The 14,273-nt window shown below is 36.5% G+C and overlaps 1 protein-coding gene across 1 annotated transcript in view; it reads right to left on the bottom strand.

Moving 5' to 3' along the window:
• LOC103032203 (voltage-dependent T-type calcium channel subunit alpha-1I) overlaps positions 1-14,273 on the bottom strand; it is a 269,335-nt gene that overhangs the window by 37,341 nt on the left and 217,721 nt on the right. The window contains exons 28-30 of the mRNA XM_049479328.1: positions 12,988-13,066; positions 11,756-11,877; positions 4,709-5,158 (exon numbers count right to left, since the gene is read on the bottom strand). Coding sequence (XP_049335285.1) covers positions 4,709-5,158; positions 11,756-11,877; positions 12,988-13,066 — 651 coding nt within the window. The remainder of the gene's footprint in view (positions 1-4,708; positions 5,159-11,755; positions 11,878-12,987; positions 13,067-14,273) is intronic.

Genomic DNA, 14,273 nt, shown 5'->3' with positions numbered 1-14,273 from the left:
GAGGTTATGACATCACATCAGATCACTCTTTCTGCCAGTCAGTCTCACACTCTTCCCATTGGTTCCCGTCAACACTATTACACGTAAAGGGCGTGACCTTCCTCTCCATCATTGTGAAGTTGTTCCCCTCAGGATATCTTCTTTATATAATGGCTAAGTGCTCGTACACACTGTGTATGTAGGCTGTAAGAATAAGTTGCCGTTGTCCCAGTTGTTTTTGCGTGGTCAATTAAGAAATGAAAGATATATGAAAGAGATTAAAAACTTTGAAAGTTTCTACAGCTTTAATTGTTAATAAATATTATAATATTAAGCCCTTATGAGCTATTCTAACATAATTTAATAGGTTTTATACTTGCAAATTTATAAATAAACAACCTATTTTGGCTGAAAATGAAATTACAGGCACTTTATTAAATTAACTAACAGAATTAAAATTATTTATTATATATTTAAAGGTAAATCTATACATGGCTGTAATAGAAAATAAAAGTTTTTTTTCCAGATTAAAATAAATAGTGTAAAAACGGGTATTTATTATAAATCATCTTTTTTTATATAGTTTTAAAGAACTTTTTGGTACTTGGGTTAAATAATATATTGATTGATTTTAAATCAAAATGTTAGATTCTAACTTAATCATAAATATAAGTTGAAAACTAAAAACTAATATATTTAGGTGTAACAAATTAGAGTATTTTTTTAAGTTGGTGCAAAGTATCTTTTTTTTAGTACAGGCGGTAAGATATGTTGGCTTTTTTGATTATATAGTTTTCTCTTTGTTAGTTCAGTTAATATATACTTGTGTACACTTTGTTCCATCTTCCTTACACACTTCCTGTTCTCTCTTCCCCTTTGTCATTATTATTTTTTTTTTTCGTTATCTCTCAAGATCTGTGCCTCCTGATGCAACACATAATCTGTCTTTATCTAACCGCGCAAAAAAATCTGAAGACTCCTGCTTTGACTCCAGAGTGGAGCCTGCTTCTTTCCCATTTTAGCTTTTCCACATTAATTATTTAAATGTTGCTTTCCCCTCGCCCATCTCATCTTCCTCACCCGCTTGTCGGCTGGCTCTGCTTGTTCCAGATTGAATGTGCCTCTATAAATAGACTCTGAGGAGTTTGCCGGCCGTAATCATGGCCCCACACTGATGGAGAGGGGCGAGACTGGCCTTGTTGCTATTGCATTGGAAATTGCCCAATCACTGCAGTCAACAGGTGCCGCAGGAAGAGAACGCTCCCAGCTATTTTTATCACTTATCGCATAAAGGTGGACCGGCCAGACAACTGCTGGGGCCTTCATATTTACAGCCACAGCTACACTCCCCAGCTCCACAGACTCATACATACACACACACACACACACACAAAGCAAAACATTTAGATTCTTCACTCTGAAAAACCTAATTTCAACATTTGGATTTAAATTTGATAGAAACACTGAATATTTCAGTGTTAACCCAAATAAACTGATATACTGCCCAACATCACAGAGATTTAACTGGTGATATCTTAACTGGTCAGAAGATCATGATAAACACTGTCTGTATATGTATGAATGTAATAATGATATACATAATTGTTTTTACACATTGTTAAATGTGTTGTTTATATTACTCGCAATTGGAATGAAGTAAACATCTGCTGAGTAGTTTAACAAAAAAGACAGTTTTGAATTAAAAGCCCCAAAATGCAGCAGGACTCCCTGTGTAAAAAAAAAATGGTTATAAGGGTTAATTACCAATAAAGTAGAGAAGAATTTAATTCTGACAGAGTTTATTAAAAGCGACAGAATTGTTCTTGTCTTTAAGGTATACGCGCTCTGCAGCGCAGTAAACTCACAGACCAATCACACGTGGTGTAAGATCACCAAATGCTCCCCTCTGCCAATCAGATCTGTGCAGACCGCTGCCCCGGCTAGTTAATTGGGAGCGGCCAGGAAAAAACGCCCCTATAAAGAGATAGGGAGCCCGAGAACTGGCGGAAAAATGAGAACTAAAGTCACACCGAACGCGAGAGAGAGAAACAGGGGAGGAATGTACACAAAATCTGGCCAGAGAGGCATATATATATATATATATATATATATATATATATATATATATTTTTTTTTTTAACAGGTTAAAAATGGCGACGGTCCGGACCTTGGCGTGTCGAAATTTTCTCTAATTGGACCACACAGAATTCTATTTAAATACCCCTGGTTTAAAACAACAATTTGCACACACTTGCGTTGTTCAATTGAACAGCTATGACACACTAAAAAAAATTTCTTACTACATTATACAAATCATAAATGTCCATTTGGCATATTTATTTGCCTAATGGCCGAGTACCCCCAACTAGAGCTTAGATATCGCCCAAAAAATCCAGCCCGACCCCGCCCAAGCCTGTGCACTTTTTTTGCACAAGCCTGACCCGAACTGCCCAATAAACTGTCATTATGAGCCTGAGCCTGATTTAAACCCAACAATTTTTTTGTAAGCAGAAGGTTAAAACTAAGCTTTTTAAAACATTTTCTGAGTGTATAAATAGGCAAATTCTGTTCAGAATTCTGTTAATTACCATGTTAATTGCAACACTGAAGAAGCATAGACCTATTTAAAGTGGAGGAGCTCAGCTGTGCGTGAGCCCCAGAGCTGCATGACTAACATTCTATGTTGTGCAACTTGTCTTTAAAAAAAAAACTGTTTGATTTGTTACTTTGCTATATTATGATTATCACGCCATAGTTTTATATTAAATAAAAAAGCATTAAAAAATAGATCTACATCACAGATCATTTTCTTGAGCCTGACCCTACCCAGCCCGAGGAACGTGGCAGGAAGTCTAAACTCTACACCTCCACCATAACTTGCCTTGGGTATTCAGTTGTATCTTATATAATGGTTGTTTGCATGGCCAGAGTGTTGTAGGCTATAAGAGCATGCAAACATGGACTTGAAAACATGGACACACAAAAAACGACATCAGTGTAAAAACAATCTAATAAAAAATGACGATTATTAAATAAGTAAATGTGTGTGGAAAAGAGATGTGCTTTCATCATGTATTTTATTTTACTCGTTTTTATTTTTTTATTGTAAATACCTTTTAATGGAGTGTGATAAAAAATACATGGGAAAAGAAAATTATTTTTAAAAGCACTATGTAAAAATGTATTTTAAAGGGAAATGTGAGGAATTCTTTGTTTTTGATTTTATGAATGTACTGTTTTTTTTAAATGTATGGAATCCTTTTATGATGTTCACTTGGTTTTTAAAAGAAAAAAATGAATGGTGACAATACACTTTTTTCAAAAGAAAAAAATAAGAGCAAATTAAAATTTTCTGTGCTGTAAAGTGAGACAATGCATTAGCACTGTTCTGCACATGTGAAACAAAGGCTCAAAGGGTCAAAGGGTGAAATGGGATTGGACCCAAGTGTCTAATCAGACTATACCTGTAGTCAATTACATATCTGCCCGAGACATATTTTAACCTCATGTCAGGCTGTGCAGTAATCTGAGGTGTGTAACTGCAGTCTTTTGAGCAGTAAAGCACATTTATCTATATTGTTTGTGTGTGTTTATCACATGCGACATCTTGTTATGAGGTGCGTATTCCAGGGAACAGAAACGGCATTATGCGGTCACGGTGTCAGCGCGTGCATTACTGAGGGATTATTCTGGCCTTTATGATGTTCTGACCCCATCGCATGCTGATCCTTTCACATGAGTCACTGCCAGAACTGCTTTGCTACAGGCTCCATTAGATCACTCCCGGAGTCCCATAAACAAAATCATGTCTCTGCGCTCAGCAGCGGGGTATCCATCATACGTCGAAATAAGGAATTTCAAATCAGGAGCACAAATGAATTATGGAAAAGCTTCAAGACAACCCTGCCTGGCAGAATATGGTGCAAATAATGAGGGGGAAAAAGGCCTCGTTTGGTCATGAGAAATGAATTTCTGCAGAGCTCTTAATCCATAAATTTACAAAGATGGTTTATTTTTATCAAGCTTCTCATAGCAGGAACGCTGATGAAGTACTGGCTTTCCCGGTCTCAATTTTTATTTTTTTCTAATATTATCAGTAGAGAATTTGATCATATTTTAAAGTGAAAAGTGGTATTTTTTTCCTACATTGTGAATTAATATTGGAGTCATCCAGGCTATGAAGGAACACATAAGGAATCATGTAGTAACTTAAAAGTGTTTATTAAACAAACCTAAATACTACTTTAACTGTTAACTTGAGGTTTCTGAGGCTGGTAACACTGATAATCGTTTCCTGTGCAACAGAGGAAACTCTTGGTCTACCCTTTTCTGAGGCATTCCTGATGAGAGCCAGTTTCATCATAACGTTTTTGATGGTCAATGCAGCAGCACTTGCATTTCCATAAGGTTGGACTTGTGGAGCATTATTTGTCTCATTGTGTTGCAGGGTGGATAAGGGTCTCCACCAGTGGCCACTATTTTTTTGAGAGAACCAGTGATCATTTGGTGGCAACTCATGCTTGCATCCTATCTAAAATGATGTCCCTGTTGATGCCACTGTATAGAAAATAAAAACACAAACACATCCATAAACCTGTTATACCCTTTAGAACCCCATAAAACCCTTTCTGCTTAAAGTCTGAAGTATTGTAAAGTATTAATCCTTTTCCAATACTATTAAGAATCATTATATGGGTTGAGCAAAAGAATAAACAAGAAGACTACTTACCTGTGCAGGTGAGTACAGCTTCCTATGGTTATGCGATTCATGGCCCCCTCTTTGAGGTGTGTATCCGCTTTGGCTGGCATGGACATGAGCCCCCACCATGGCTGCCTGTCTTCCTCCGCACTCAACCGGCTTCTCGTGGACTCCACTGCTTCCACCGCCTCCTCCTCCTCCGCTCGTGACGCCCAGCCCAGGTCCGGCCGCAGCCGCCAGCCCCCCAAGGCAGCACAGCCCACCCTGCGCCAGCTCCAGCTCGATCTCCGCATCCATTTCTGCATCCTCCTGAGCCTCTTTATTGGAGTCGTCCAGGTGCTTCATCAATACGGCCACCACCACGTTGATGAGCACGAACTGGGCGGTCAGCACGAAGCTGACGAAGTACATGGGGGAGATGAACTGCAAGCTGGCATTACAGGAGTGGTTGTTGCCATGGGGGCACTCACGCAAGGTGTCCTAGGAGGAAATATGATGTTGATCAGCATTTGCCGCTATTGTTTCATTTCGGAAGTGGCCAAAAGTATGTGGACGAACCTCCTAAGTACTACGCTGGACTGTTATAGCCTTACCCATTGCTCACCCATTACAACAGGTGTGTAAAATCAAGCAAAGAGCCATGCAAAAGCTACGTATTAGTGTGAAATGGAAGTGTCTAGAAGGAACAGCAGCTCAGCCACAAAGCAACAAAACCAAGCAAATGCAGATCACTTCAGTTCCAAACTGCATAACTGCCTAAACTAAAATAAAAAAAAAAAGTTTAAAATTAATACATGCAATGGCAATTATCAGCTTTAGAAATGTAAATGTTTTAAAGAGGTACTAAGCCCCCTGATTTTAGCTGACTCCGCCCTCAGCTCAAATTTGAAAAAGGCTAAAAAATGTGAGGGGTTGTTTTGGAAGAGGCACTGGGTGATGTATGGGTTCAGAGGCAGGGTTGCTGAGTGTAATATATGGAAACTGGCCTACAACGCACTTTCCTACACCCTGGTTGCAGAATATAATTCACTAATCGGCTCAACACCCTGGTTGCTGAGTATAATTTGGGAATCAGTCCTTGCTGCTTGTGCCAACACCCTGGTTGCCGTGTATAATATGCCAATCGGCTCAAACCCCGATTGCTGCGTATAATACGGGAATCACTCCGTGACACTCTTGCCAAGACCCTGGTTGCCAAGTATAATACATTAATCAGCTCAACTGGGTTGCTAAATATAATATGGGAATCATTGCCAACAGCCTGGTTGCCAAGTATAATACGCAGAGTACAATACCCCAATCGGTTCAACACACTGGTTTCTGAGTATACTATGGGAATCAGTTCATGCCACTTTTGCCAACCCCCTGGTTGCCGAGTAATATTTAGCAATCAGTCAATGCTGCTTTTGCCAACACCCTGGTTGCCAAGTAAAATACAACCTATGTGAATCAGTCTCTGCTTGCTTGTGTCAACATCCTAGTTGCCAAGTCTTATGAATTTCTGATGCTGCTATACATCAGCCAAGCTTTGGACAATTATTCATGCTATCTGGAGTATATATACTTATAAGATTATATTGTATACTTTTGCAATAGTGTGTCTTTGTCACTCACAAAGGCAAAAAAGCAAAGGCGGGACTATAATGCCCAGTGGACCAATTAAAGTTGCTGCAGCCTGTGCGTCAGTGACACATTACATTTCTCTGGAGGTTCATAGGCTGCGGTGTAGGGTATGTTGTAGATTTGACACAGAAGCAAAAACCTTAAAGCTTCCCTTAAAGCTTGTCACCACCGGTATCTAAAGGAATGAAAACTTGAGGACTGATGGAGTGATGAACCTGGCTTTCTGATGGGCAATTCTGGGTCTGGCAGGTTCCTGGAAAACACTATCTACCTGCTGTAACACGTGGTGGAGGAGGGATTATGAGCTGAGGCTGTTTTTTTAGGCTTTAGGCTCAGCCTATTAACTCCAGCATTGGGTGATGTTAGTTGTCAGTACATCTTCATAGACCCATGGTAATATCCCACTGAACACCTTTGGAATAAACTGCAACAGCTTCTTGCTTAACATTTGTGCCTGTCAAATGCTCAAATCAGTGAATGTGGAGAATTGAATGAATTTCGTGGAGTGCCTATCCAGAAGAAGCATGAAGAAGCATGTCATAGCTGCGGACAAGTAACCAAGCCCATATTAGCGCCAATCAGTGGTTCTACAATGGAATGTCTGACAAGCATATACAGTATATATGTGTAAAAGTCAGTTGTCCACATACCTTTGGCCAGATATAGAGCATTTAACCAGTTTGACCCAAAATAATAATGAAAAATGACTCTTGCATGACAAAAATCCTATAAAAGATAAAGTTCTACAAAATGTCCAGAGTAAAGCAAAAAAGAATGACCCGGAAAAGTTGCATAGCATCAAAAATAAAGTCATACCATGAGTAGAAAATGAATATCTACAATGCCTTGCATGTCAAAAGTGATGAGATGACTAATTAGGCTAGTTTTCGATGGGAATTGGATTTAAATGTTGCTTTTAACAAAGCAGATGTACGGAAACCCGAGTTCAAACCCGTAAGGACCAAGCCGAGGGTGACAAAAAACTCTCTATAAGAGCAAGAGAAGAAACACTGAGAGGAACCAAGACTCATCATCCTTTGGGTCACACTGGAGAGTAGTTGGGATACAAAGACAGTTAGGATAGCAGCTGCGACACAAGTAGGACAGGATTACAAGGAAGCTTACAGAATACAGAAAGTCTGGAATCATGCAAAGCAAAGATCTGGGTGAAACGCCAATGACTAACATTTAACATCAAACATCTAGCAGAAAAAAGACCTTGAAAAAAGACATTGAATCGAAAATACAATGACATGCCAAATGCCATAGTACTGAAATTATTATTATTACACTAAGAAAGCTGGTAAAGAATTCTAGATGAGTTGCTTGTCTGTTCGAATGAACAGGTCTTGCCAGATATCTCTAGACACAATAATTACCACACTGAAAAAAATTATGAGTAAAATTTACTTTAAAAAAAGTTTTGCAACTTTCTGTGTTTGATTTTTTTTAAGTAAATTTAATTTCAGATAAATTTAAAAAACTTCAACTCGGTTTCATGACTTAAATGTTACATAGAGTAAAAAAGTGAACAGTAAAACACACATATTGCACTGTCTCAACACATGGATGGCATGTAATACATTATTGTTAGTATACTAAAAAGAATGTATTACATGCCATTCATGTGTTGAGACAGTGAGACTTGGTCTGTTTACAAAATAAATCTTTAAGATTATGTAAATATTTGAATATATGGCTTAACTAAATATATTTAAATTTCGGGAATTATAATATAAATGATTTGAGTAATATTGTATAAATTAAGTAATTGTAATTAGGTAATATTGTGTGCAGAAATTAAGTAAATGTTACTAAAATAAAGAATTGATTCAGCGAAAATAAATAAAGTAAAGTATACCAAAATAAGAATTGACTGAAGTTAAGTTCACTTATTTACTCTGTGTAACATTTAAGTTACTTAAATTTATCTGAAATTAAATTTACTTAAAAAAAGCAAAAAGAAAAGTTTTAAAGTACATTTTACTCATCATTTTTTTTTAGTGCACTCACTACACTGTCTACTGTGAGTGGTAACGTATTTCATTTCTGTATACTGTGGATTGACAAATGTTAAAATCACAAGATTTTTATCCATCTATGTGGAACCCACTGGCAGGCCTTGCTCAAACAAGATAACACCTTAAAACTTGGTATATACAGGTGTGAGGTAACATGTTGGCTTTTGGCATGTCAGTGTACAGTATATTGTGTTTTAGTGGACTTTTATTTTTTTTAGACTTTCATTTTTCATCATTTCTGCATAATAAAGGAGTTTGGTAAAATGCTCCATAAATTTACAGGGGTGTGAAAAGGTATTTGCTCCCTTACAGATTTCTTTAGTTTTTTGCATTTTTGTCATACTTATCAAATTAGATTAGATTATCAAACAAACTTTAATATCAAACAAATATAACCTATATAAAGAATATTATATATCCTAACAACCAGGCCTGATCACTGCCAGACCTGTAGAATCACAAAATCACTTAAATAGAACCCATTACATCTGGTGTAAAACTAACACATCATTTCAGAAAAAGAACATCATATTGAATGTAAAACATGGTGGTGGTAGTGTGATGGTTTGGGGCTGCTTTGCTGATTCAGGACCTGGACAACTTGCTGTAATAGATGGAAGCCGTGATTCTGCTGTTTACGAGACAGTAAATTCTGTAAAGGATTTACTGTAAAGAAGAATGGAACAAAATTTCTCCACAGAGAGATGAAAGACTCAATATCAGTTATTGATAAAGTTTGATTGCAGTTCTTGCCGCCAATGGATGCACAACCAAGTTATTAGGTTTAGGGGGCAAACACTTTTTCACACAGGGATATATAGGTTTGGAAAGTTGTTGTTCCCTTTAACAAATAAAAAAAAGTGCTTTTTTTATTTACTAAGGTTATCTTTGTCTGATATTAAAGTTTGTTTGATAATCAGAAAACTATCAGTATGACAAAAAAGCAAAAACGAAAGGAATCTGTAGGGGGGCAATTTTTTTTTCACACCGCTGTATGTAAAATACTTTATTCTTCTAAGAGAAAAATATCCAGTTAGAATTTTTGGTATCACTTCATTTGAATGGTCCATTATTTATGCCTTATAGATGCCTAACTTACATTCAACTGAATATCTATTAAATGTAACTGAACTCTTAGCCACATGTAAATGATTTTCTACAGAACCTAACCCTACACCTAACTTTAAACCTAACCTTAACCACAACCATGAATCAACCCTAAACCCCAGCCCTAAACCAAACATTAACCTAAACTTTAAACCTAACCCTAAACCTCACCTCTAAAATGTTAGGAATAAATTAGGGTTAGGGTTGGATGTTGGGTTCCATTTAATAGAGAATCCTTTACTTTCACATTACAGTTCAGTTACGTACACTTAATAGACATGCAATTGAATGTTAGTTGAGCATCTATGAGGCATCTATAATGGATCATCCAATAATAAAATTGTTTTATATTATAGACATTACTACAGCTCTGGAAAAGAATTAAGAGACCACTTCAGTTTCTGAATCAGTTTCTCTGATTTTGCTATTTATGTATTTGTATGTATGTATTTGAGTAAAATAAACATTTTTATGTTATTCTATAAACTACCAATAACATTTCACCCAAATTCCAAATAAAAATATTGTCAATTAGAGCATTTATTTGCAAAAAATGAGAAATATCTGAAAAAAAAGATGCAGAGCTTTCAAATCTCAAATAATGCAAAGAAAACAAGTTCATATTCATAAACCTTTAAGAGTTCAGAAATCAATATTTGATGGAATAACCCAGATTTTTAATCGCAGTTTTCATGTTCTTCTCCACCAGTCTTACACACTGCTTTTGGACAACTTTATGCCACTCCTGGTGCAAAAATTCAAGCAGTTTAGCTTGGTTTGATGGCTTGTGATCATCCATCTTCCTCTTGATTACAATCTATTCCAAAGGTTTTCAATTTAGTAAAATCAAAGAAACTCATCATTTTTAAGTGGTCTCTAATTTTTTTCCAGAGCTGTATATTCAAAATAAAGACCACAAAGAGACCACAGAGACCCACAGTAGATATGTACACAGAGATGGCCAGGTTTTACGTAAACAAGCTAAACTAGCTGTCTCAGCTAACATTCTTATCCTAGCCCTGTACAGATTGTATGTTTAAGTTGGAAAACAGACAGTATGTGAAGAGTTCGTAAACTGATACACTGTAAACCCAGAAGTTGTTTGAACTCAAATAAATTAAGTCTATTTTACATAAAATTGGAGATTTCAAAACATTACTCAACTATTTTGAGTTAGTTGAACATTTGAGAGCACATATACATTCCAACTGAGATCTTTGAGTTGAACCAACTTATAATAACTGAGTTTATTCTGTTGCCATTGGCAGCCTCTTTTCCATTGGCTTCTGTCACAATCTATTTGCATACTGGGTGTGTCCAACAGTTTCTGACTAACACTCACCATCAGTGTGTAGTGATTCCCCCTGGACTACCTTAGGTAAACTTGTAGATAGATAGATCACCTATTATAATAAAATGCTTGATCTTTGTGTTGTAGGCTGTAAAACAAGCATCATTTACTGAGCTGCAGTAACTCTGTGTTCTCGCTGTGCTCTCAGTACTTTTATACTTTTACTGTTTTTTTTCATCTACTTTTCTATGAGTATTTAAAAAAATAGTTAAATGAAACCAGAAAGAAGACTAAATACAAGTTCAGGAAAATATTAATTTTAAATATATGTGTATATGTATTTGTTAAGTTCACTATACTTAAAAATTATATTAAATTATATTATATTAAAATTTAATCGGTTACAACAAAAGTTTTGAGTTTTGTCAACTTGTCGGGTTTTACAGTGTACTGAAGGTGATAAGAAATGCTTAATGCTTTATTTTATTCAATTTTGTGAGTAGAGAGAGAAAAATGAACTTAAACCTGCCATTTGTCTGCTCTCTCTGCTGGCTCTCTACTGGCTCCCTGCCTGCCACTAGCAATGCTGCAATCTAATCATAAAAGAGCTTATTTTTGCCTTTTTTAGCCAAATACTTTCGGTTGCCGAACATTTAGTGCAACCCTAAAAACAATAGAATCTGAGTTGGTAAATGTCTATGTTGTTTTATTTCATAAAACCACTGAATGATCTACATCATATCTCACTGAATTAATTGCCCAACGATTTAAAAAAAAAAAATCTGTGAAATTCACATTTACGTATACAATTATACAATTATATATAATTATCACTTTTTTAAAACCTTTTATTTATGTTGCGTCACACTATAATGTCTAATTTCATTTTAAACATTTAAAAAATGCATAGCTGACCTATTTTTATAATTAGGATAATAAAAGTCTAAAGACTAGTGTGTGCTGTGCTTACTTCTTGATTTTTTTCTTGTTTTTCCTGTGATGTACCGAAGGAAAAAGACTTTTATTATAATTCACCTTCATAATCCCGTTCCAGTTGTCACCAGTAGAAACCTGGAACAGCGTCAGGAAGGCCATGCCGAAGTTCTCGAATGTAGCGTGTCGACTCATCCCTTCGCATGGGTGATCCGCGTTACACACTAAATAAAGTGAGAGAGAGAAAAATGAAGAGGTGAGATGATGGTAAATAAAAGATGGGAACTCCTACAGTATACACAAGTGGAAAAATCTACTGTTAAGAAATCCAACCCTTATTATTATTATTATTGAACAATGAGGTGTATTAAGATTTTTTTTAATTCAGTTATTTTAATTATTATTTTAAAAAGTAATAGAAAACAGATTTGCTTAATGGGATCCAATTGTGGGCCACTGCAAATATCTATTGTATATATTTTCCATGTACAATTTGAAAAAAATTACAAGATTTTTAAAAGCGCTTCTGTTTATTTACAATAAGCTTAGATTTCCAGGTTTCCACAAAGGCTGGCTGCAGCAGCATTAGCATCAGGGGCTAACTGCTAGTGCTAGCTACAGTTAGCGCTAGTTAATCACGCCTGGCAGTGTGTTCCAGTAAGCTAGAGTGATATTAGCTACGAGTTTATCTCATGTACCTTGTTTTGACACAGTAAATGTGCAGGCTACAGTCCAATACACTCGCCTGTGAATGGCGAACGAGCTAATGCTTAGCACAGTTAGCAGCTAATGCTAACGCTGCTCCAGCAGTGCTAGCTAGGGTTAGCAGCAGGCTACAGAGAGCGATGATACTTGCCTCTGAACGGCATGAGCTAGCCCTCAGTGCAGTTAGCGACTAATGCTAATACTGCTCCAGTGCTGGTGCTGGAGAACTAAACTGAAACTCCTGTATAACGCTACACTTCAGCAAAAGTGAATTTACTGCTTCTTAAATCTTGGCTGGTAGAATATATACATAAGGCGCACTGGATTATAAGGAGTACTGAAAATGTTTGGGAAAATGAAAGGATTTTAAGTGCACCTTATAGTCCAAAAAATATGGTACTTCATTCTACACTTCAAAAACATTTTAAGCATTTTAATCACAGTCTTCAGAATGATGCATCACAGCACACTCACAATACACTTGAATACACTCCTACAGCACACCCACCAGCGCTCCACAAAACTTTCACTATGCGTGCCAAAGTTCAGCTACAGTAATCTGCACCCTCACGACTCTTTAGAGTCGATTAGGTCGTACAGCTGCTGTTTACATGAAGAGCTCCTCTCACCCAGCTCTCCAAACAGCTCCACGCCCAGAGCAGCGTAGATGAAGAACAGCAGCATAAACAGCAGACCCAGATTCCCCACCTGCAGAACACACAGTTCATCAGCACGCTATTAGCTAATTACTGTAATCACAAGAATTCAGCCTGGTAAATATGGTACAGGCAAATAATGACTCATACAGATATGCAAACAAAGAAACAAAGACCTGTCTTTTTCCCTAAAGAGAAGACCTGAAATGTCAAAAGTAGTACACAAAATTCAGAAGCACCAATTTACACTATTTAAAACTGAAAACTGAAAAAATCATTTATTTTTAATACAGTAATTGGGATTCATAATTAGTGATGGTGGTGCATTGGGTAAAAAATAAATATTGACATTTTATTTCCTTTTAAAAATTATTTAAATTTTATAAATGTACACTTCTTCTAAGTTTAACTAAGCAAATACAGTTAAAACCAGACGTTTTCATACACTACATAAAAACAAAAAGACACTTATACACTTACATGTTTTTCTCACGGTCTGACATAAAATCAGAACGAACCTTTCCTGTTTTAGGTCAATCATGATTCCCAAAATAATTCATATTTGCCAAAATCCAGAATAATGATAGAGCTCATCGCAGGTTTTACATAAGCATGGAATTAGCACATTTTGAAAAATCTGCAGCTCTGGAAAAAGAGACCACTTAAAAATGATGAGTTTCTTAGATTTTGCCAAATTGCAAACCTCTACAATATAATCAAGAGGAAGATGGATGATCACATGCCATCAAACCAAGCTGAACTGCTTGAATTGTTGCACCAGGAGTGGCATAAATATATCCAAAAGCAGTGTGTAAGACTGGTGGAGGAGAACATGCCAAGATGCATGGCAACTGGGATTGAAAAAGAGGGTTATTCCACCAAATATTGATTTCTGAACTCTTAAAATGATTCCCAAAATCATTCATATTTGCCAAAAGCCAGAATAATAATAGAGAGATCATTTTTAAGGCATTTTTATTACTAAGATTGCTATGCCTTTAAAGGCCTTATTCTGCCAAAATCAATTTTTTCTTGGTCTTTGTATAATACTATAGGTCCCTCTGAGTTGTATATGCATGCTGCATATGAAACTCTACCTCAAACTCCATTGTCTGTAGTAGCTAATAAAAGAAAAGCCTCAAAAAAATTAGCTGATCAGACGTCAACCAGATGAAAGAGTATTCCTTGCCCCGCCCACTTTGGCTCGGGACCGCCCACAGTCAGATAGGAGGTAACAGAGCTAAAGGAGCAAGGCGAGA

The sequence above is a fragment of the Astyanax mexicanus genome, chromosome 5 (assembly GCF_023375975.1).
Source record: "Astyanax mexicanus isolate ESR-SI-001 chromosome 5, AstMex3_surface, whole genome shotgun sequence".
In the NCBI taxonomy this organism is placed as follows: Eukaryota; Metazoa; Chordata; class Actinopteri; order Characiformes; family Acestrorhamphidae; genus Astyanax; species Astyanax mexicanus.
Note: the sequence above shows the minus strand (reverse complement) of the source record. Positions and strands in the feature narration are given on the sequence as shown.